Genomic DNA, 24,715 nt, shown 5'->3' on the forward strand with positions numbered 1-24,715 from the left:
TTGCAACTTGTATTTTCCAGTGTTTGGTGGTGTTGTTCTCATTTAGTTCTGTTGGGCCAATCATTGTCAATGTGCCAAAGTCCTCTACCAACCTATCAAGTGTGTTGAGTTTTATACACACCATGTGGTGTGGTGTTTATTTCTATGTTGACATTAGAAATAACTAAATAAATACTATTATTGAACATGAACAGTAATAGTACAAGAACAATAATTTAATCAATACAGTTACCACATTGACACAGTCACTATGTGTTTACCATGCTGACAATGGGTCAGCATGGTGTGATAAAGAGATAGTGCTCATCAAATATAAGACTATTGCCCACATCATTAAGCTGCTTCTGTGCAATTCTGCCATCACACTGGAATGCTCCAAAAACTACTGAGTTGAAATAGCATTATGGAAAGCCAAGGTTTTCCATATACAGTATAATCATGTTCGGTGTTATTGGAAAGCAGGTTGGTGAACTGGGGAACAGGTTGGTGTCATTGCAAGCAGTGAGTCAGCAGCCAGCCAAGGTTAACCGGGGTTATGAGACATACAGAGATAACGCCAGCAGGATCATTCATGTTACTGCCATTTCATGATGATTTTGCGCACCAGTGTAGCTGTTAATACAACCTCCTGTCCGCCATTCACATATAGCCATTTCACTTCTCACATTTTGTAGTGCACCATTGTATATTGCTATTCTGTACAATAAATTACATTCACTTTAACCTGCACCCTCTTCTTACCACTGTACACCTAGCAGTTTTTAAATCCTATGAATCCCATAGAGGATATCAGCAACCTGTATAGCACAAGGGAATGGTTAATTCCTTATCATTTTGTAGTGTAAAGCAGCAGGAATCAGAACAAAGTCCTCAATCAGGAGAGAGAGCAGCTCATGCTAAAAGGCACTGTGATAACACAGAACAGCACAGTGGATATTGCTCCATGTACTTCCTAGTTCTAAAAAAGGATGGCAGTTTTCATCCCATTCTAGATCTAAAGTATCTCAACAAGTTTCTCAGTGGATATCCTTTTCACATGTTGCAGTGCACAGATGTTGCAGCCTACAGACAGTTCATTGCATAGCCACAGGACAATGGTCCACAGCAGAGGACCTGAAGGTTGCACATTTCCACATCCTGATCCCACCAGAGCACAGTAACCTACTGCACTTTGCCTTCAAAGGCTGCATTTACCAAGTGGCACTTTCTCTTCTCAGTGTGTGAGGCTTAAAGATTTGACTATACTTGACTGGCTTATCTTTGTGCTCACATGCCAGATGGAGGTTTACCACACTGCCAAAACAGCAGCCCAAATCCCAGGCTAGGGCTAACAATCAACCACAAGAAAAGCAAGCACACTCTGAGACAAATAGTTTTAATCAGCATTTCCCTCAACTCCCAAACTATGAAAGCATGCCTCCCTCCCTCATAATCCCACATTCACAGACTTCACACACAGCTGTTTCCAGCTGGGTGCAGTTCTGAGAATTTGTATATTTCTGCAGCTGATAAGGATACTGGTGTTGGCCTCAATAGTCACCCCCCTTGGCCTCCTCTACACATGGCTTATGTTAAGACGGTTCAACAGCCTCTCACTACATCCCCACAATAAAATATACTGCTGCATTTGTAGGTTTCCAGGGACAATTGCTTTGGATAAGAGTGCCTGCTAAATGTAAATGTTTTAAATGTCTATGAATGAAGAAACCACAACTGTAACCAGGAATCAGACCACCTGAAAGAAACCAGGGACAAATAGGCCCCTAAAATGTTGATCAACCACTGAACGACAGGACAAGGGTCTTAAATATGACGAGAGCAGAGCGCGATCGAAATGGTGTGACATGTTCTCCACTACAGTAGGTGGCAGTCACGTAGAAAAATCCCCGCGCAGCGAAAAGACGGGGATTTGTTGGAGAGCGTTACTTTCCCGGAAATGGCTTTAGATAAGGAGGTTGAAAATGGAGGCGGCGGTGTTTATTCTATCGCTTATCGACTGTTGCGTTTTGATTTTTCTCTCGGTGTACTTTGTATCCTTTCCCCCGGTGTCTGGTAAATGAAATCTTGTTTTAGATAACAGTGAGCCGAATGCTTGTGAGACATAAGGCGGTTAGAAGCTAGCTACCTAAGTTAATGAAAATGTATATTCGTGTATGTGTTGGCTAGCTATTTGCCTGACTTAAGTAACGTAAGCAAAAATTCCTTGAAAAACGTCGATTTCCTAGCTAGCTGACAAGGTGGATAGTTTAAACAAATTATTTACTCATGGTTTCGCTAAGCAGGCTTGTCAGTTTTTGCATTGTATTGTAGGTCCCCGTGTAGCTAGTGGTTTTCTAGTTAGCTAGCTAGATTTTCTCAGCACAGCATGGCAGCCGCCAAATATGACCGTTTGTGCTAGCAAAATGCATTGCGAAATAATCCTCCTTAACCACAGTCTCAGATCATCACTCTCTCGGACCTAGAATGCGACTACATCAATGCGAGGGCTTGCTGTTCAAAGTTAAATAAAGTAAGTTATGCGTTCAGTAAAATTACTATATTAATGTGACGCTGCATTTGTTCCCACTTTATTTTTTTTAAAGTGTAACGTTATTGACCATAAGTACCAAATGTCCATAATCCAGCGATTGTAATGCCGGCAGCTTGCCAGAAACGTGTTACTCTCTAAACTGCCCTTCGTAACAACACAAAACTGGACCAATCACGATCATACATTAAAACTGCGTTTTTAAAAGCCCCAGAAAATGCCTTGGTCTTCAAACACTTTTGCTGTACCAACGTTACATGATCGAAATTGCTTGATCCTGGTTTGTAATTACTTGCAAACTATGGCATTTTTGTCAAACATGCATAAGAACTGGCTTATAAGAACCATAGGTACTCATTACATTACATTATTGGCATTTGGCGGACGCTCTTATCCAGAGCGACGTACAGTTGATTAGACTAAGCAGGAGACAATCCTCCCCTGGAGCAACGCAGGGTTAAGGGCCTTGCTCAAGGGCCCAACGGCTTTGCGGATCTTATTGTGGCTACACCGGGATTAGAACCACCAACCATGCGTGTCCCAGTCCTTTACCTTAACCACTACGCTACAGGCCGCCCTAGGTACTCGTATTCTAAGTCTCTTTTTCTGTGTGTTTCTGCAGTGGGTTGTACCAGAGCTTGTGGGCCTGGCGTTGGCCACAGTCCTCATGCTGATCTCCATGCACTGGTTTGTCTTCCTCCTCAACCTGCCTGTGGCGGCCTGGAATGCATACAGGTGAGCTTAGTTTGCTGTCTTTGTGTCTTAAGCTGGAAAAGTCACTGGCTGATGGAGTCCCCCAGAACGGTGAGCTTGCTTTACTGAAGTACTGCTTTTGCACTGGTGTAGACTGCAGAGGCACAAAGTGAAATTTAGTGAATAACCATATGAACATGTCTTCAAGTATATATTTCTAAAGAAAAAGAAAATTGTAATACTCGTACCAAAGTTAATTTTTATTTATTTATTTTTTCCCCTCCATCCACTTCCTGGAAGACAAGATTTTACGAGATTTGACGTGTACCCCATCAATATTATTTTCCCAAAGCAGTGGGCATTCCCAGTCAGTCAGATCGACTCCCCACCCTGCAAACAATGTCTGAAGTATACGAGTGAAACGGAGGCCAACTTCCGCTTCAGCTTGTTTCTACACCGTTGTTAAGGGCTGCTCTCGCTGTGTGTTGTTTTAGGTTCCTGAATGTGCCCATGGGAAACATGGGGGTGTTTGACCCAACAGAAATCCACAATCGCGGTCAGCTCAAGACCCACATGAAGGAGGCTATGATCAAACTTGGCTTCCACCTGCTTTGTTTCTTCATCTACCTGTACAGGTGAGAACGTTACCTTAAGCCATCCGTATGGGTGACGTGGTTAACGGCGCATAGTACCCCTTCAACCCCCGCACGTGGCACACTGATGGGATTTTACACTGCAAAAACCAATAAATTAAGTATTCTTGTCTTGTATTGAAACTTAAAATTATTTTATTTATTATTATTTATGTTGCTAACATGAAAATGAGGTAAGACAGTTTGCATGAGGTAAGACTTATTTCAAGATTTGACAATGGAGTAAGAATGTTACTTATTTTGAGCAAACATTAACTTAAAACAATCTTATTACCAAAAAAAAGTCTCATTGCATGACTAAAACGCTTTGAGAATGCTAAGCGCTAAGACAATCACCTTTTGCAGTGTAATAGCTTGGTAGTTGTGGTTATCTTTGCAAAACTGTGAATAGTCATGATACCTTTGAGCGAACTTCTGCAGGTATATTCATTTGGGAAGATTTTGTTAGGTATTGCTCTAAAGGATACAGAAGTTGTGCACCACAGAACATTAATCCCACAAGTCCCGCTGAATGACACCACTGTCGTTTTTTACGTTTCGTGCACTTCCTGTTAGCATTACACCTGCTCATCAGACACCTCCCATCTCCCGCAGCATGATCCTGGCCCTGATCAACGATTGAGACCCCACCAACCTACGCACTCAAACTGCCAGATTAAGAACCTGTCTGTCCTCTCTCCGCTGCGATAAACTTGTCCCGTTTGTCCTCCCTGTCTGCCTGAAAGCTCTCGAGAGGTGCCAAGTCACATTCCCCCCCCCCCCCCCCCCCCCATGCGCCCTGGAACAAGGAGAGTGGCAATGCAGCTCACAACTGCAATCTCCCCACTGCAATCTCCCCACTGCACTGCACTGCACAGCCAGGGGCAACTCGGACAATTGTTTTCTGTTCTAGTGAGAGAGTAAACTGTGTGGGTGCGCTACGGTAGTTGTGTAGTAAAAGTGTGGCACTACAGGTGTACGCGGTGCCTTTGGGAGTGCGTGCGTGCGTGCGTGCGTGCGTGTGTGTGTGTGTGTGTGTGTGTGTGTGTGTGTGTGTGTGTTGAAAGCCCGGACCTACAATGACGCCCAGAGTTCATGCAAGGGGACGGGAAAAATGAACTTAAACTTAAGTGTTAAATTGGCTGTGATTTCGTGATTTATTCACACTTTATTCCTCCATGAGCCGCACACTCCAGAGTCCCACCCCCAGCCTGAACACTCCATACTCTCCAGTGTGTACCGTGCATTCAGTGTGTTTGCAATGGTTAAAGAGATTTAAATTAACAAGCTGTTCAGTGACCACTCTTCTGAAGAGGTATCTCTAATGTGGTCTCCCTGTCACAGTCTCCTAGTCTAAAGTCTCTTTCTCTGTGTTCCTGAGGTGTCTTTAAGTCTCTCCCAGGTTTCTGTGTGTAAAGGCTTCCCCCATGTCTTTCTGTCACTATCGGTGAGATCTCCCACTCTGTAAGTCTCCCCCAGGTCTCTCTGTGTGTAAAGCAGTGGTCTCCAACCCAGGTCCTGGAGAGCTACTGGGTGTGCTGTTTTTTTAACCAGGTTAACTGTAATCAACTGCTCTGATTGAAGTGCAGAGTAACAGCAAAAACCGGCAGACCCAGTAGCTCTCCAGCATCAGGATTGGAGAGCCCTGTTGTAAAGTATTCCCCAATGTGCACCAAGGTCTTTCTAACAGTCTCTCCCAGACCGGACTGAAATAATGAGAAAACGGGTGGACCGTTACAGTTTCTGTTGGAGGCGTTTCGTTGCTGCTGAGTGTATAGGGAAAGAAAACGTATTCTTGGGTGTTTCTCAGTGTTTAAAATGGTCTTTGTAATGTTTTTATTTTGGATAAATTCTCATTATGGGGGTCTCATAAATGTTTGACTATCATTTGGAGAGCAAAAGGTATTGACAATGTAAAATATTGGTAGATGATAAAACAGGATTATGCTTTTTGAATTTTAAAAAAAATATTTGGTACAACAAAAATCATTCAGACATGGAAACGGGGTTAGAAGTAACATTTTGGTTTCCATTCTGTCAGGTTGCACCCAAACAAATAAAAGTATTTTGGAAATATTGTCTTCATTTACTACACCCAAAACTGCATCGGTTTCCTATAGTAGGCTCCATGTTTTTTTCTGCATTATGAGGGCATAATGTTTAGGCTATTGATCAATCTCAAACCTTTATAAAATAAAAGGCCCTTTAGTTGGGCATCAATTACAGTAGCAATATTTTAAATAAATATACATTTCATTGACCTTTAATGCTTTAGATATACCAAAATGGGTTAAGATATGTCTGGCATTCCTTGGATTCCTACAGGCTAAGTTGATCTTATACCACATAAATACTAATGATATAGAAACTTAATTGTAAATCTTGATATCCTAATAGAATCCCAGTGATAGTTTTCATAATTGTAATTCTAGTATAAGCACTTAAAATGTATATGAGCAAATTAAATTTACACATTGGTGAATGTCATTTGTAGACCTTTGAAGATTTGAAGACCTACAAATGTACTTAGGCAGGGACCTAGGTTAAGGGTTAACTGCAAAAAGGTTTTCAGGTGCAGAATGAAAACCAATATTTGCTTTTCAGTTTCCTCTCCCTTTGAATTGGTGAGGGTGAGGAATCTAGAATAAAGGCCAAGAGAGAAACTGTAGACCTGCCCTTCTTTTCACAAAATGGAACCGGCTTGCCTTCACCTGGCAGACCTGGGCCTTACTCAAAAGGGGACAGACAACACAACAGCCTTTGTTGGATTTCCTTTTTTTAAAACCCTGAATGCTTTATTGAAAATATGCATACATAACACTTCTCCAACACATAACATAACAATACAATCACTTTTGTAGTAACACATTTAAATGCAAATACGTCCTCGGAACCAATTGCTCCACCCAAAAAAACAAAAAAAGAAAACAACTCATACCTGGAGACATCTCACCTGGCGAAGACTAAAAAGATACAAGCTTTGAAAAAAGAAGGAAAAAAAATAGAAAACCAAAAAATGAACTTGCATAAGAAGTTTTGAGCACCTCTATGCTTCTCTAAGTTGGAGGTGTGTGTGTGTTGCTGCTTCACTGTGGTGTGATAAAAACTGGAGTCTCACCTGATGCAGGCGAGACGGTGTACACGGCACGTGGCCTGTGGCTTAACTGGCGTATACTATAATATATACCATCATCAAACAGCATATAATATACAGCACACCAAATCAGGCAAAGTGTTACTTCACTGTCAGTTAATGGCCACGTGGGCCATAATGAAATCCTACCAGCACTCCTAATAAACATGTCAAGTGTTAAGTATACATAGTTATACATTTACAAATGGTTAAAGAAATGCACAAAAGTATAAATTATAGGGACCCACAGGCAAGGTATATTTTTTAATATAACATGAAAGAAACAAAAATTAGTAACAAAAATTCCATAGAACACTGGGGGGGTGAAAAGCAGTTAACGGTAAATAGTCCGTCAGTCCACTGCAAAGCAAAGACAGCCGTAATGCCCATCTACTGGCGGGGACTGGAGAGAGAAGGAGAGAAAAAGCAGGAGCAGAGGGTGACGGAAGAGAAGAGAGCAGGACTTTCTGCAGCTCAGTAAATGTGTTCCAGTGTTGGGTTTGGTTGATCGGGCTCTGTGTTTCCACTCCTGGTGAAGTAAGTCTCTCCACAGCATGCCACCACTTGGGGTTAATGCGACAAAAAATGCAAGTAGAAAAGCTCCTAAATATCAACACCCTCCCCCCACACACCCACAAATGACAACACCTTCCCCAAACTGCCACCATCCGGTCACATGGTCAGGACTATATCTGTATATTAAAAAACCTATTTGCGGAGGTCAAAGAAATGGAGGGGGGCAGGTATTAAAAATAAACAAACTAAAAAGAAAAAAGCCATCAAGTGTAGTTCTGTTCCCTGGTTAAGTCAGATTGTTAAAATCCCTGCAAATCTTTCAGATTAAAATCCACTATAATTCAGTGTGACCATTCAACGACTGTGTGAGTGTGGGTTTAACGGAGAAATAAAGGGAGAAAATGAGCTCTCCAGAAAACATTGTAATAAAACACACCATTTCCATTATTCAACTGATAAATTATAACAATAATATAACTAAAAAAAATTCAAACAAGCATCCGGTTTCGGGGGTCTTGGGTGATAATCTCCAAAGTGCAGGAAAGAGCAGAGGTTGAAATAAATTAACTTGATATCTCCTTCTGGTGTCCCCTGGGTGTGTGTGTGTGTGTGTGTGTGTGTGGGTGTGGGGGGGGGGGGTGAGTCACATTCAATGGGGCGGAGCTTCTTCAGGCAGTGTGGGGTATGAGACAGGAAGTGCAGCCAGTCACGTGTGCACAGGTCAGAGGTCAAGATGGTGGGCAGACCTCCTGACAGTTTAGTTCCGGTGATAGGTCCGCATTCGCGGCAGGGCTTTTCTTCAGCTCCTTTTCACCTCTTCATATTCAAATCTGTTTTCATCCGAGAGCAGTGTTTCCCTCTCTCTGCGGTAACCATCAACTGTCCATGGTGCTGCCGCTGTTCTCTGGGGAGGAAAAAGGTAGCAGATTTTAAAAAATGAAAATGAAAATTTAAAAAAATCACCACCTATGAAGTGACATGGTGCATATGGAACTGCTTGACCTGGTCAAGAACAAGCACAAAGTCCTCCATTTTGACTGGCTGAATCAGGCATTGTGACCAGGTTTAACAATATAACCTGGCATTAGTGCTTTGTTAGCTCTCCCATCTAGTTTAGGGTAGTCTTGGGAAAACACCACACTGATACACAGTCAGTAATGATACCCTGTATGAATAATGCATGTACTATTGCTCCAATAGAGCCATTTTGTCCCCATTTAATTTTACTACTGCAGAATAAAAAAGACAATCTTGTATAATCGTGCACAATCGTCAGTAATCATGCTAATAACAGTGATTCATGCCCATTAGCATTAGCATGTGCGCTGCCGCCAGGAAGGAAAGGTTTCGTTCCGATAACGGCAGACCAGGTTGGACGGCATCAGCAGGATTATGGCTGTAATATCAGCGTGACGGTATGGGGAGCTGCCGTTTGGCGCTCAGACCTTCTGCGTGGACGTCGAGGAATGGGGCGGGGCCCCACACGCGGACCGTGCCATCGTCAGAGGCGCTGGCCATGAGACCGGGCAGGGCGGGGTTCCAGCTCACGCAGTTCACCGTGCGTGTGTGTCCGGTCAGCTCGGCGATGGGCAGCTCGCTGCGCTTGTGCCAGATGTACACTTTGTGGTCTGTAGGGGGCGCAGGAGAGCACAGGACTGATTACACACACACAAACACACACACACACACACGCACACATACACACACACTCTGTTTGAGACTAGAAACAACCACAATGCATGAGACTCAGCCCAACTAGGCGAGGTCAGGTGTGCCATGTAAAAAAAAAAAAATCTTTTAAAAAATGTAAACGTTCAAATTAATTAAAAAGATAAATGAACCAATACCATTCACAAACAAAAATGTAATGTCATCAAAATGCATATTGCTTTCTAACAACTCCAAAAGAACATTTAGGCCGACTGTCATGTCAACGTGAGTTCGTTGCTCGCTTTTGAGAGTGCTGTGCCATGAGACTGTAGATTAGGAAAGTGTGCCACGGAAGGAAAGAGGTTGAGAAACCCCGCTCTAACACGAGCTCTGTGCTGTTCTGGGAGAGGTGCACACACACAGTGACAGTAAGTGAACACAGTGAGGTAGAGCACAGTGCCCTACCTTCGCTCCCGCTGGCGATGAAGTCTTCGTTATGGCCTCCGAAGCAGGAGTGAATGGTGTAGAAGCCCTGGGTCACGCCCTGGTACTTCCTCACCAGTACCCGGTCCTGCAGGTCCCACAGGTGCACTCCCTGTATGAGCCAACAGGGGGCGACACATGCCATGAGGGGCACTGCCACTTCCCACACGTCTCAACATCTCACTCGCAGCTCCTCAATTTAAACCGGCTCAGACAACATTAACACTTAATAAAACCTCAAATTAAACCAGCACAGACAACACTGACACTTAATAAACCTTCAGAGCCGAAACCAGCTTACCTGAGTGGCGACGTTTAACAGAGCTAGTCTTCCGTTTTCAGAAACAGTGAAAGACATTATAGGATGATCCTCCTGTACTCTGTGGAAGACAAACAGAACAATTAATCAGCAGGGATTCTTACCTCAATGCGCACACAACACACACCCAGTGTACAAGTGTATGAGAAAGAGAAAATATTGCACACACAACACACAGCTATACAACGAAGACACAATACATAGTTACACAACAAATATACAACAGGTATAGTCAAATCTGGCCATTGAATCCAAATCCAGCCCCGTTTTTCTTTTCTCCCAGGGAATTAACTGAACAATTAGTGCGACTAATTGGCCAGACTGTCCGGAAGGTGGAAAACCAGCAGTTCTTGGCCCTTGAGATTTGATGATTCCAGAAATACAATATGCAGACAAGCCCATACACAGAGAGCAGACACACGGAGATGCATAACGCACGAAAACAAAACACAGAAGCAACCAGATATATGACAGGCAGACACAATGCAGCAAACAGATGCACAAAAACCCCACTGGAGGGGCGGATTTGAGCGAGCAGAACGGCTCACATGTTCCTGTCCGTCAGATCCTCGAAGTTGTATCCGCGGATGCGCTGGTGCGTGTCGGAGGCCAGCACCGTCCTCCCGTCGTTCAGGCACCACAGACACTGCACCCGCACCCCCTCCCAGGAGTCCAGCAGGTTCCCGTCCAGGTCCTGCAGCACAGGCAGCTCAGCACCACAGCGTGCCCTTTCCCCAGCTCACACACAGGCACACACACAGGCCTCATGAGGACCGTCCACAAGGGTCCTCACAAAGCTAGAGAAACCAGCATTCAATAAAGTGCACCGAGACATGGTTTGTGTTGTATTTCCACTGCAAGAGCAAATACAAGAGCACTTTAAGGTCCTTCAAGACAATGTAAATGGTCTCAGAGTTCAACTTTATTTTTGTAAAATGTATAAACTAGAGGAAACTGGGGCAGCCTCAAGTGGTAATCCTTAATTTTTTCATATTAAAAGACGGCCTCTTTGATAACTTTTGAGGTTGAAAATGATTTTTTTGTAACTACAGATCTACCAAAATGGAAAAATTAAGGTTGCCACAAGTAAACTACTTACTTTCACAACCTTTAATTCTATACATTAAAAAAAACACTCCTTATGAAAGGTTATGTTTTAGGGACTTGCAGGAGCCGCACGTGTACTTACACACTGGTAGAACTGGCCTCTCTGGCCTCCTGTCACGAAGCGCTTGCCGTCCGGGTTCCAGGCCACGCTGGTCAGGCTGTCCTCGTGAGACTGGCTCATCTTCGTCCGCAGTTCCCCCGTCTGGCCACCGGGGGGAGAGGGGAAAGGTGAGTCACGTCCGCGCTTATCCACAGCCGTGTTCAGGCATGTTTCCATGGCTACAGAGATCATCTCATTTGCAACGACTGGACTTTCATCTTCGCGATCCTGCGTGTACACGTGCCACGCAGGCGAGCAGAAGGTCAGTTTCCCCACTCTCTGGGGAAATGAACAGCCTCTCGACTGATGTTCATGCAGCCCGTGCGTCACGTGATCGGCTGTGCGTCGCTGGCTTCGTTATTGAAATATGACTGGCTTTGAAACGGCACATCAATATAAAAAAATTTTAAAAAAACATGGGAGTAACATGGAAAAATGTACATAATGTCTTTACTGTAAATAGATCTGTGTATAAATACAGGCGCAAGGATTACACTCACACAAAAGACTCATGCCACTGTGAGTTCATCAGAGCTAATCTTATCCTGCTTGTGTTCTCAATAAAGACAACCTCCTGTCACCTTTCCAAGAACCATTACCCCATGGGCCCAGAGTCACTAAAGTCACCCAACACCACCTGAAACACCTGTTCATGTTACAGCTGATGTCGCCATAAAAGTTGACAAACAATAAACACTGTGTGCATATACACTACACAGTCAGCACTTTATGAGGTATTTATGACACTTATTTTTTAGACTTATTGGTCTTCTGCTGCTATAGCCTATTCACTTAAAGGAGCACTGTCACATTTTTTTCAGTTGAGTTTATTTGGAATTAATGCTTAAATTATGTGTATAGGCGTTTTTTTTTTAAATCACCGTCAGTGTAGCCGTTTCCTAAATATGGGGCAAAACCTCTCAAAACAAACACTTCCAGTGACGTCACTGGACGTGTTTGGCTTGAATCTCCAGCCTGTGTTTCCCAGATGGTAACGGGTGCTTAAACTCCACCCTTCAATGCAGAGACTGGTTTATAGGCTGCCACCCATCCAGGCGATCACATAACACTCCCACAAAAATACGGTAACATTAGCATACAAATATCACGGAACCTAACTTGGCTAGCCTGTGCGATATGACAAACAGCTTTGACTTTGCTAGTTAGAGGTTTTGAACTGGAATTTACAGAAGAAGAATTGCGTGAGCTAGAGAGACAGACAGCGGAGGACGAAGCAGCCGAACCTAACCCAGAGGATTCATTTGAAGAAGTATCCACAACCAAGGGGTCCAGGAAGGCAAATAAGTGACAATTAAGTAAATATCTAGCTAACAAGCTGTATAAAAATGTTGGTTGTGGATGGTTAGCTTCAGCTTCCTCGTCATCAGCTCTCGGTCTCTCTTGCTCATGCAATTCTCACTCAGTAAATTCCGGTTCAAAACTTGTATTTCTTCCTCAAAATTGAAAAGCAAAATTGAAATTGAACTCAGCTAAGTTAGGTTCCGTGATATTTTTATGCTAATGTTACCATATTTGCGTGGGAGTGTCATGTGATCAAGTGCCGGTTACCGGAGAACACAGGCTGGAGATGTGACTAATGTCAGTTTTGAGAACTTTTGCCCAATATTTATGAAACTGCTACACTGACGGTGATTTTAAAAAAGCATATACACATAATAAAAAATAAAATAAGATCAACTGAAAAAAGCGTGACAGTGCTCCTTTAAGAGGTTTGACATGTTGTGTGTTCAGGGATGCTGTTCTGCATACCATTTTTGTAATGTGTGGTTATTTGCGTTACTGTCACCTTCCTGTCAGCTTTGACCAGTCTGGCCCTTCTCCAATAATCTCTCTCATTAACAAGGCATTTTTTCACACATAACTGCTGTTCACTGTTCACATTTGGTCTGAAAAACAGCTGAACCTCTTGACCATGTCTGTATGCTTTTATGCCTTTAGTTGTTGCCAAATGATTGGCTGATTAAATATTTGTATTAACAAGCTGGTGACAGGTCTACCTAATAAAGTGCTCAGTGAGTGTGTGTGTGTGTGTGTGTGTGTGTGTGTATACACACTCACTGAGCACTTTATTAGGAACATATTCATACGATTATCTAATCAGCCAACCGTGTGGCAGCTGCGCAATGCATAAAATCAGGCAGATACTGGTCAGGAGCTTCAGTTAATGTTCACATCAAACATCAGTGTATATGTGTGTGTGTGTGTGTGTGTGTGTGTGTGTGTCGGTGCATGCGTGCGTGTGTTTAAGCAGGTGTGTTACCTGTATGTTCCAGAGCCACAGCTCGGAGCAGTCGTCCGGCCCACAAGCGATCAGGTATGAGTCGTCAGGACTCCAGGCCAGGTACGAGACTCCGTACGCATGTCCCTCCAGAGTCCTCAGCAGCTTCAGCTGGTGGGTCTCCTGTCAATCACACACGTTTACACCAGTGCCAGGTCCCCACATCCCCACATCCCCACATCCCGTCTCCCAAATACACACATGCACATACATTCACTGAGTATGCAGACTGTGCCATGCTTTACAATACCCCTAATTCTGCTGCCTTTAAACATTACCATTTTTCTAAACTGGGATTGAGGATTTTAGGGAGCCTCATGAGCTGCTAACTCACAGGGTCCACCAGCCAGATGATGACGGTCGTGTCTTTGGATCCCGTCGCCAGCTTCGTGCCGTCGTTGGAGAACTTGCAGAACCAAACTTCGTTGCAGTGTTCTGTCAGAATCTGCTGAGTGTAACACGGGAACTGTTTTCTGCGACAACAAAACACAACACAAATAAGGGGAAAAAACTGGCAGGAAACAGGAATATTTACATTTGAATAAGAGGGAGGGTGTTGTGGAGAAAGCGGGGGAGGCCGTACCGGCTGCAGGCGTGGTCCAGCAGGAGGGACACGGAGTCCAGGCTGCTGTCCAGCTTGGTGTTGTGGTACAGACAGCGGTCTCTCTGCAGCTCCACGGCCTGCCTCAGCAGAGAGTGCAGCCTGCGGGGGGGCAGCATGACCGAGGGGGGCAGGTACGCTGTGGGGAGCAGAGACACCCGAATCGCACACGAATCGCACACGAATCGCACACGAATCGCACACGAATGACACACGAATGACACACGAATCACACACAAATGACAAACGAAGGACAAACGAATCACACACAAATCAATCAGATGCAAATGAGACAAAAACCACGCACAGAATCACACACATCATGTATGAGCACATGTATGCTTGTGAATATACAGTCCAGTCCATAAGTATTTGGACAGTGGTAGAATTTCTGTTCTTTTGGCTCCATAGTCCAGCACATTGGATTTGAAACTAAATGATGAATATGAGGTTAATGTGCAGACTGTGTGTGCGTGTGCGTGTGCGTGTGCGTGTGTAAATGTGTGCATGTGTGAGAGTGTGTATGTGTGAGAGAGAATGTGTGTGTGTGCAGGTGAGTGCATGTGTGAGAGTGTGTATGTGTAAGAGAGAGTGTGTGTGTCTCACTCTGCAGCTTGTCCAGCAGTCTGCAGCGGGAGCTGACCCCCTTGCCCTCCCACTCTGCTTTGGCACGCAGGTCCTCTGCATGACTGCACATCAGATACCTGAGGAGACACAAATTTAACATCACCTCCAGCCAATCGCACACCAGCAACACAGGCCACATCACCTCCAGCCAATCACACACCAGCAACACAGGCCACATCACCTCCAGCCAATCACACACCCACAACACAGGCCAAATAGACACAAGTCCTGGGGATGTAACTGGTGTGCGTACCCACTGAGGATGTGAATACGCTCGGTGTTGTACTTGAGTGGCGTGAGCTCCCCTCTCAGAACCTGCAGTGCCTCCAACACCTTCCCATCCTCCAGGTACTCCAGATACTTCTGCTGCAGCAACAGGAACTTCATCTTCTGCCAGGGGGAAAGAGAACACGGTGAGGAGAGAGAAAACACAGTTACACTACAGGAGAGAGAAAAAACAGGGTTACACTATAGAAGAGAGAAAACACAGCTGTGCTATAGGAGAGAGAGAAAACAGCTGTGCTATAGGAGAGAGAAAACACAGCTATGCTATAGGAGAGAGAAAACAGGTTAACACTATAGGTGAGAGAAAATACAGTTACACTACAGGAGAGAGAGAGAGAGAGAGAGAGAGAGAGAGAGAGAGAGAGAACATCTTTACACTACAGAAGAGAATAAACAGCTAAGCTACAGGAGAGAGAAAAAACTATAGAAGAGAGAAAGTTCTGCTATATGAGAGAGGGAAAACAGGGTAACACTATAGGAGAGAAAACTATAGAAAAGAGAAAATACAGGTTATAGTATAGAAGACAGAAAAAAGTGTTACACTATACAGGAGATAGAAAACACAAGTCATGCAATAGGACAGAGAACATTGAGTTGTGCAATAGTCGAGGAAACAGTCACACTTTCGGCGACAGAGGGAACACAGTTACTCAATGGTTACATGATAGGAGAGAGAAAATAGAGTTGTGCAATTGGAGAGAGAGAAAACAGTTGCACAGTTAGAAAAGAGAAAAGTCACTCAGAAGGAGAGAGAGCAAAAGGGTTGTCAAGAACTATTATTATTACTATTAGTGGTAGTAGTAGTAGTAGTAGTAGTAGTAGTAGTAGTACATGCTGCATTGATGTGTTTCCTTCCCTTTAAATGAAGTATTACAGCCATTTCAATGTTCTGCAGTAATGTTCTGGCCATTTTCCATGGGCCTGCCTCCATCAGTGGGCTTCTCTGTGCCCGGACCTGATGCATACAGCCACCTCTCTAAACGCCTATCCCACTGCACTTCGAAGGACGAACATCCCCCTTTCAAACTTAGAACAAGATGTCTGCCAAATCTTTCACAATCCGTTTGCACTCAAGTGCCGTACGAGAATCTGTACACTGCAATACGCCGTTTAATTATTTACACCCTGCTGCTGCCAGACACGCACTGACGAGAATAACCCACGCTGCCTTCTCTGTTCTGCACCGCGGCAACACCTGTGAATAAGCGCACAGCGCTGCTTCAAGGTAACGTTGAGGTTTATTGATTGCCGTCACGCTAGACCGACTGGCTGGATGTATGATGTATGATCCGAATGTATGGGACACACTTTCAGCTCATTTGAGACATAAAATAAGAAGAATTGATCATTAAAAGTAGGCTGAGCTGTGAATGAGGCTGCTCAGTTTGCGGTGATACCGTTTTGGCTGTCGTGGATTTGCATGACTGATTAAAGCTAATGAACCTGGCACTTTGTGAACTTTAATTAAAATGCAACCAAAGAATCCAGGCCTGTTTATTACTGCTGAACAGTGTGTCGTTGCTTAAAGTGCTAACGGTCGATTTCATTCAAGTTACATTACATGACATTATTGGCATTTGGCGGACGCTCTTATCCAGAGCGACGTACAGTTGATTAGACTAAGCAGGAGACAATCCTCCCCTGGAGCAATGCCGGTTGCTCAAGGCCCCAACGGCTGTGTGGAACTTATTGTGGTTACATTGGGATTAGAACCACCGACCTTGCGTGTTCCAGTCATTTACCTTAACCACTACGCTACAGGCCTCCCTAACATGGTTCCCCAACATGGCCTCAGATAAAGGAAACTCTGTAAAGGAACACCCTGGAATCTGGCCCCTCAGGTCAAATAAAATCTAACCCAACAATATGATGACTGCAGCATCATGACAACATAACAGCACTGGAGCTGAATAACATTAAACATGAAGGCAACAAATGGTACGAACACACCACATACAAGTCACGATGCACGATTCTGCTTCCTTATAGCTTGTGACCATAGATCATTCCAGAATAGACTTTTGTAATACATGTTACTTTCCTTAAATTATACACTATTAAAATATAATCTCATCTGAGTGGTGTAAGTGAAGCTTACACTTACACCACACAGATGAGATTATATTTTAATCGCGTACAATTGCCCAAGGAAGCAATGCGTTCAAGTGTTCTACTCACTCCATAATAATTCTGAGGAAGTGGGATAACAGAGCCATCATTACTAGGAAAGATATACTGTGGTGGGTAGAAGACTGTTGGAGTCAAAACAGGCACAGCGTGTTCTGTTCCAAGCACACCAGACTGCTGAAAAGAACATGGTAATTGGAAGGACTATGTTCTTCTACATAACTTCCCACTGCTTGGACTCATACCGCCTGTTAGGTGGTGCTGACTTACCACAATGGCACTGGGAGAGTGCATCAGAGCTTTGAGTTCATTCAGGTCACTTTCAGCCTGCAGAACAACATAGACAGGGGAGGGGGGAAAGGGGGAGAGAGAGAGAGGGAGGGAGGGAGAGAGAGATTAAGTTTGCTCAGCATTTCATCACACAGACTGACAGGCCTATGCCGACACAAGCCCAGGAGGGTTAACAGCTGTACACGCACATAAATAACCCAGCACGGAGAGCCCACTGCTATATGCAGCTATGCGGGGTCCAGTACACAGGGACAGAGCATTGTGCACAGCTACTGTACAGTCAATTTTTGATCTGGCTCTGTATTCCAAAATTTTAGATTGGCATTTAAACCTGTGGTCAAAGTGAAAATTTTCAGCTTTTATTTAAGGGCATTTTTAAACATTTAGGTTTCACAAATTACAGCAATTTTTATACACAGTCCCCCCCCATTTCAGGGCACCATAATGTAACCCACAGACAGCATCAGGCGCTGAGTATCTTTTCTGGTGGTGCCCTGACATGGCAGTACTGCAGCTATCTTCAGCTCATGCTTGTTTTGGGGGTTAGTTGCCTATGTTTTCTCTTCAGTATATGAAACGCATATTCAATTGGATTCAGAACAGATCAATGACTTGGCCAGTCAATCATTTTCAAGTTTTGGGCTTTGTTACTTTAGCGGTATGTTTGGCAGCATTGTCTTGCTGTTGGATGAAGCGCCGTCCAATCAGTTGGGAGGCATTTGGCAGAGGCTTCAGTACACTTCCATTCTGCTGCTGCCATCAGCAATACATCATTAATGAGAAGTATCTGTGGCAGCCGTATATGCCCAAACCATAAAACTCCCACCACCACGGATGAGGGGGGGGGGCGTGCTTTTTTTCCTGTTTTTGTGCAGATCTTGTTAGCCTCAACACTTTGCTCTTTTCATCACTTTGATCCAAGTAAATCTTGGTCATCTGTCCACAATACCTTTTTCCAGAACTCTCATTTAGGTACTCTCTTTTAGGTACATCCTGTTTCTACCGCTAGTTCGGCTTGGGAAGTCTTCTGCGGACAGTAGTCACTGACACATCCATGCCTGCCTCCTGAAACCTACCGATTTGTCTGAATTAAAGACTAATATCAAATTATAAGAAGAGTTTGCAATTATTGCAGCCAAAGGTGATGCAGCCAGTTATTAAGTTGAAGGAGGCACTTACTTTTCACAGGGGTGATTTTGGTGTTCCACAACATTTTTCATTAAATAAATGCAATAGTAACTTCAACAATAAGTTTTATGTTCACTTTGTCTGATATTACATTTTGTTTAAAGATCTGAAACCATTCAGTGTGACAAATATGCAATAATAGAGGAAATCAGAAGGGGCAAATACTTTTTTCTTGATACTGTATATACAACTATGAAGAGTCTAGTACACCACTATACACAAGCACAGCCTTGAAGAGAGCTCTACCTTGTCCCATTCCCCCTCCATTACGTGGTTGCGGAACTTGGTTGCAGCTGCATGTTCCAGTCTGCAGCCAGACTCCTGCATCAACAGGTCCACGGTCTGACTGCAGAAGACAGGAAGGTGTTCAATTTCACATTCCCATTTTACACAGTCTCATGTGCTCAGTGTGGGAAATACATAATACACACACGCAAGCACACATGCAAAATATATAGCAATACAAATGTATATACATTCATGCTAAGACACACAGTTACATGTATTTTGCTTCAGAAATAAATTGCAAATTAATTTAATATTTGCCCACAGGTTGATCCTTTCTTATGATTACAGTTTTGGTATTTTTTCACCCTAGGTAATGAGGCATATTTGTGTAAATTATCTCCATTAAGTAAAACATGATCTCCCGAGTAAAGTTAAAATTTCACTCCAAACAAGACAGAGACTATATTCACACCATGATTGTTTCATACATTATATAAAATGAGTAAATAGGATATAATGCAATGGTAGGCTGAATGGTGTACAGTGAGGTAGAACGGTACCTAACATAGGTGCTAGAATTAGACTGCTAGAACATGCAGCATAGCAGTTTTGAAATTCATGGTTGGAATATTAACGGGTGTGATTTTGTGAACTTGTGGAAATAAACTAGTTCTACGGAACCTAAAAAAAGATTTTTGGAGATGCTCACACTTAACTGCAGGATTATATTTGGAAAGAAAGTTGTTTCTGCTGAATTTTTTTATGTTAATCTTTTAGTGCTTTGAAGCCAAAGGAGGAAGCACCTGTATGATCCATTTTACCAGTGTACAACTACAGAAAATATTTAAAAAACACAACACATTTCAGCGAAATTATCTGGATGAACAGATGCTACCCCGGGTAGGTGGAAACATAGCTTAATTAAATTTTTTGGTTAACTTTAATCCACTTACCATTCTGCTTATTTAATCATTAATTCCGTCATATTTATTTCTCTGTAAATATTAAAAGTCCACTATATATAGACCCGGCTGAAAAGCTGTCCCACATACAGGCAATTGGAAGGGCATGGAAGTGAATTATAATTTTTGGTGCGCTAACATGCCCTCTAGAGTTGAACATTCAAACCTATACAAACGACTGTGCAGCTTAATATGAGCTATGTTTGCAGAGTCTCTGGCAGGTTTGGTTGACTACCCAGCTGATGCATGGTCTTGTGACAATGTACCAAAAAGGTTTTGAGATGGCTGCTGCCTACATTACCACATGACAACATTATGACGAAGACAGCGTCACAGCAACGTGAGAATGTCCTTAAACCAACACTTTTTTCTCCCAGTTGTGTAACATTATGAAGACGTGATAAACTGCTTAATGAAACTGAACTGTTTTCCGCGACCTTTTCACCACAATGCAGCCTGTTGCGTTTCCCAGATCATTATTATTGAACTAGAATGTTGTGCTTGATATAAAATAAAGGTTTAATTGTTAGGTTATAAAATACATTATCTAGACTGTCAATACACATCCTAGGACATTATGCTATGTTTTGCACTTTAGGTCATTATTACAAATGATAATATTATCAGTCTATCTGCCTACAGTAAATAAGGGTTAAACTCAAACCCAGCTTTGTGTCTTGTTGCTATCCATCAACGGTTTATCCAAAATCTTAAAGCGGCTTTGTTTTCATTCCCTCCATGCGCCTCCTTGTGGACATAACAGGTATAACAGGCAACACCTGAAATAATCCTATACAATTCAGGGAAATGCTATAATTATGTATTGCAATAAATATAAAAATATTATTTCTTATATTATTTATAAGTTATTTTAGTCAAGTTGACAACCCTACTCCAAATAAATGTGAGGTCATGCATGAGCCAGTTAATTTGTCTTAACATTGCATTCTTTTCATTTCACACATGTAGGTCATATTTAGAGCGAAGATCTACATAAAGTCTACATAAATGCCACCTACGTATCACACGCACCTTGTTTCGTCTGTTTAGTTTCACCAACTGTCATGTTCATTTTATTGCAGCAGAGTTCGTTATTTGTGTTTCATTTGCATCGATGTTTAAAAAAAACTGGAAATTCCAGAGGGAAAAAAACTGTGCAGTTACAGTCAGAGTTGATGTCAAAAAGGGGAATCAAAAGAAGAGTGTAATAGCATGGCTTCCTTACTTCACCTTTGTCATTACGATATATTAATCTCACAAAAGGTGATCATTACTAGCAGGTCAGACTAGTGGGTTTCTCGGTACTGAAAACATTCTGTTGCACAGCTCAGTAAAATATTCTAAAAAGAAGAGTGGTATACATAATGTGTGTATTTACTTCTCAGGTAATATTTTTCCTGGTGACACTATGCTTAATCTATACTCCTGTGAAAATATATCATTTGTAAACGCAGACTGACGTTTGTGTCAAGCACTTATATTAGTGGGCTGCTTACTTTTCATAGCTATAATGATAATATTTAATATTAGATTCTCATGTACTGGTTATCAGTATGTGTACCATGCACTGGATATATTTTTGCCCTGTCCAGATTCCACCATTATACATGCACAGGGATCGTTGAATATATTATTTATGTACTATTAAATAAATTGAGCTGCGTACGATACAGTGCCATTTTAAAGTAGTGTATCTAGTGATGGCATTCTTATTTTATTTTGCCTAATTCTTCAGTTTCTTCAATCTTACCATAAAAAAAACAACTTTTGGTCTGAAATATATAGGCAATATCCCAGCTTCTAAACTAGTGGTATTCATTCTAGCTAATATTAACTAACAAACCAAACAGAATAATCGTACAGTTTTAATTTTCTTGAAATATTACGAAATATTTATTTAAAAGTGACCATTACCTTTTTATTTTGGTGGCACCTACTTGTATCACCCGTCTCAATTTACATTTTCTCGCTCGCATCAGTGAAACGTAAATAGAGCTAACGTTAGCCAGCTAGCATTACCCTTATCGACCTATTCCAGTTGATAAAACAAGCGTCAGCTACCAAGCTAACAAAGTGGAGACAGTTGTAATAGCTAGCTACAAACCAGAGGAATGTAATGACGCGTTACCTTCAAAATTCGACCTTTCGATGTCCAACTAAATTCGTTTGACTGTTTTGGTCATGTAAACAAAAGATTTGTTTACATTCGTTACGCGGGGACATTTCTAGAACAGCAATGTTATTCGCCTGTTAGCTGACTGCATCGTACAATCTTACCCTTCCCCCATACTAGACTTTTCCTCATTGTTGTTTTCATAGCGACCCAGAACAAGTAACGAAACATGTCATTTGTCATAAATAAATAAAAAACTACAACCTAGCGAAACAGCTAACTTAGACAGATACAAAGCTAACAATTCGTCGAATGACAGATTTAGAAGCCAGCTAGACAGCTACTTACTTAAGTCCTAACCCACGTAGATGTTGTCCAATCAGTCGGATGACATCTTCCTCTGACTGAGAAAGACGCTTTTTCTTTTTCAGGGCAGACCCGGCATCCGAGCCAGAACCTGCGGCAGTAGAAGCGGTTGCGGATACAGAGGTTGTCCCGACCGCAATCCCGTTATTGGTACTGACAGTACTACCGTTGTTAGTACTAGAAATCAGCCCATTGGAGTGCGGTGCTCCGATGGACGAAGACTCTCCGTTTTGCGAGTTATTCAAACAGGACAGCTCCTGGTTTTGTCCTTGTCCTCCTCCGTTGGCCTGCATGATATTGCCGTTAACGGGGTTTCGGTTAAAGCAGTTGGCGACAGGCGCTAAACGAGGGTGGACAAAAGTTGAATGTCCCCCAACAACCGCAGAGAGGCCCGCTGTCACTGAAGCACCGGGCTCTCCTGCTCCCTCCGCCACCGAGACTCGTTGTTTCTTCCGCGGTGGCGGCGAGACTCCGCCTGTGTCCGAGTCGGAGGAGGAGGGGGGAACAGAGGCCAGAGTTAGCTACCCGGCAGACAATGTCGGTGGTTGAAAGCAGTTGATTCGGGGGCCGGAAGACCAGTGTCTGTTCCTGGACTCCACTCTCGCAACCCCACTGTAGCCTCTGAACGCTCGTCTCGTCTCCCTGTTTTTGTTGTTGTTTCTACCTCAAACTCGCTAATGGAGTCCAGATGCAGTGACGTCACCGGAAATACCTATAGTCCTGACGTCCGGTAAATCCAGGGACTTTGAGCTGTTCATATCACAGACCTTTAATCATTTGGATAACCTGGTAGTAGAGCTTGAGCCAGTATCCGTAAGAATGAACGATTCTGCGTGTCGCCTTTATCAGACGTATGCCTTTGTGAGGAGTAAGCTACTGTACATTACTGTACAGTCTAAACTGTACTGTTTAGACTGCAAGGCCGTTTCAAAATGTACCCCACTCAGTGGTGGAACGAGCTTCCCTTGGTGTTCAGAAGAGTAGAATTACTGGCCATCTTCATCTGGCTCCACTCCCGACACCCTAGTATTTGTTATATAACAGATATTATGACATTGGTTCATGTTGCTGTCTGGTTGCCTATATTAATATTTTAGCAATGCTGCATGTACAGTGAAGTCTGTACGTATTTGGACAGTGGTACAATTTATGTTATTTTGGCTCTATCCTCTAGTAAATTGGATTTGAAATTAAGTACTGAATATGAGGTTAAAGTGCAGACTATCACCATTAATTTAGTTACATCCACAGCAGGTGAGCCATCCCTTTTTATACATAGTTCCCCTATTTCAGGGGACCAAAGGTAATTGGATATTGGCTTTTCAGTTGTTTCTGATTAGTCGGGTGTATTCAATTGCCTCCTTAGTGCAGGTCAAAAATTAAAAAAGTATCAGTAGCCCATCTAGTTTTGATTTGAGAAATAGGAAGAAAAACCAGAGACAAAAACAACAGACTTATGGAAACAAACTTTTTGGAACATCATTAAGAAGAAAGAGAGCATTGGTGTATGTTTGGGATCATTGCCTTGCTGTGGGATGAAGCACCATCCAATGAGTTGAGGAATTTGATTCAATTTGAGCAGATAAGATCCTTCATTTAAAATCCAATGTTCTGGAGTACAGAGCCAAATGAACAGAAATTGTACCACTGTCCAAATACTTACAGACCTCACTGTATAATTGTACTGGTCTGGGAACATTCTAAGACAGTTCTATGTCACTGTTGTTGTAGCTTGGATGAATAAATCATTGCATATTGTAAGTCACTCTGCAAACCATCTGCCAAATGAACACAATGGAATGTAAGCACTTTTGTGTGATGTGAATAATGAACTGTGGTAGTTCAGGAAATCAGTTGGAACTATTAAATAGTATCTAGGGGCCTGTATCACAAAGCAGGATTACAGAGCTGAATGACTGCGCTGAGTAAAACCCAGAACCCTCCAAAATCTGGAACATGGACAGAAGTGCAGTGATGAGCAGCTACTCTGTGTAGCGATCCAGCTAACTCAGTGCTTTGTGATACAGGACACAGGGGCTGGTCGTGGTGAGCTGCAGGGTCTGTGCTTTTTGTTTTCACCTTAAAATCAGCAAGCAATTCAGCCCCGGTAAACCAGGTGAAGTTTAGGTCTGTAATCAACAGATTTTAATTGGGTGATTAGGGGTGGAGCAAGAAACAGCAGACTCTGTGTCTCTCTGGGAACACAGGTGTATGCTCCTGTAGTAGCCTGTACTGTACCCAGCCATACCCGGCTCCTCTGATATGCCAGAAACCTGTCCAATTCCAAAACCTTAGGTCTTAACGTTCTTTTTGCAAACCCACACAGATTCTACTTGCTCAGTGACCTAAATGTGGGTAAGAATTTGTCTTTGAAGCAGAATATGGCTGCATCTAATTGTGCCATTACCTAATGTGTCATCACAGGTGGCACATCCAAATATATGTTTGCAAATAAATTTCAAATATTT

General features: G+C 42.9%; 2 protein-coding genes across 3 annotated transcripts; one reads left to right on the forward strand and one right to left on the reverse strand.

Moving 5' to 3' along the window:
• Positions 1 to 1,894: 1,894 nt before the first annotated feature.
• On the forward strand, positions 1,895 to 5,926 carry cnih4 (cornichon family AMPA receptor auxiliary protein 4). 2 transcript variants are annotated; one of them, XR_009709417.1, is made up of 6 exons: positions 1,895 to 2,030; positions 2,441 to 2,509; positions 3,150 to 3,262; positions 3,715 to 3,855; positions 4,468 to 5,354; positions 5,472 to 5,926. XR_009709417.1 is itself a non-coding variant. In XM_061252752.1 (5 exons), exons 1-5 carry the CDS (start codon positions 1,962 to 1,964, stop codon positions 4,493 to 4,495), a joined length of 420 nt encoding a protein of 139 aa, XP_061108736.1. In that variant the 5' UTR covers positions 1,895 to 1,961; the 3' UTR covers positions 4,496 to 5,926. The 2 variants fall into 2 exon arrangements, 1 of the variants encoding a protein (XP_061108736.1); XM_061252752.1 differs by having other exon boundaries at positions 4,468 to 5,926.
• A 685-nt stretch (positions 5,927 to 6,611) lies between these two features.
• On the reverse strand, positions 6,612 to 22,942 carry wdr26a (WD repeat domain 26a). The gene is made up of 14 exons (XM_061257481.1): positions 22,230 to 22,942; positions 18,825 to 18,924; positions 17,370 to 17,426; positions 14,941 to 15,077; positions 14,667 to 14,764; positions 14,043 to 14,199; positions 13,794 to 13,932; positions 13,442 to 13,582; positions 11,143 to 11,262; positions 10,502 to 10,647; positions 9,936 to 10,014; positions 9,617 to 9,746; positions 8,947 to 9,129; positions 6,612 to 8,405 (listed from the first exon to the last, which is right to left on the reverse strand). The coding sequence occupies exons 1-14, from the start codon at positions 22,538 to 22,540 to the stop codon at positions 8,377 to 8,379; spliced, it is 1,827 nt and encodes a 608-aa protein (XP_061113465.1). The 5' UTR covers positions 22,541 to 22,942; the 3' UTR covers positions 6,612 to 8,376.
• Positions 22,943 to 24,715: the final 1,773 nt, after the last annotated feature.

Source organism: Conger conger, chromosome 1 (genome assembly GCF_963514075.1).
Source record: "Conger conger chromosome 1, fConCon1.1, whole genome shotgun sequence".
NCBI lineage: Eukaryota > Metazoa > Chordata > Actinopteri > Anguilliformes > Congridae > Conger > Conger conger.

What these genes read in the sequence shown, in the direction of transcription:
- cnih4 (XM_061252752.1), top strand. Translation starts at nt 1,962, where the DNA reads ATGGAGGCGGCGGTGTTTATTCTATCGCTTATCGACTGTTGCGTTTTG. An exon ending in TTTTTCTCTCGGTGTACTTT is followed by an intron (nt 2,031 to 2,440) that starts GTATCCTTTCCC and finishes CCACAGTCTCAG; the next exon opens with ATCATCACTCTCTCGGACCT. An exon ending in GCTGTTCAAAGTTAAATAAA is followed by an intron (nt 2,510 to 3,149) that starts GTAAGTTATGCG and finishes GTGTTTCTGCAG; the next exon opens with TGGGTTGTACCAGAGCTTGT.
- wdr26a (XM_061257481.1), bottom strand. Translation starts at nt 22,540, where the DNA reads ATGCAGGCCAACGGAGGAGGACAAGGACAAAACCAGGAGCTGTCCTGT. An exon ending in ACTCTCCCAGTGCCATTGTG is followed by an intron (nt 15,078 to 17,369) that starts GTAAGTCAGCAC and finishes TCCCCCTGGCAG; the next exon opens with AAGATGAAGTTCCTGTTGCT. An exon ending in GATCTGACGGACAGGAACAT is followed by an intron (nt 10,015 to 10,501) that starts GTGAGCCGTTCT and finishes TGTCTTCCACAG; the next exon opens with AGTACAGGAGGATCATCCTA.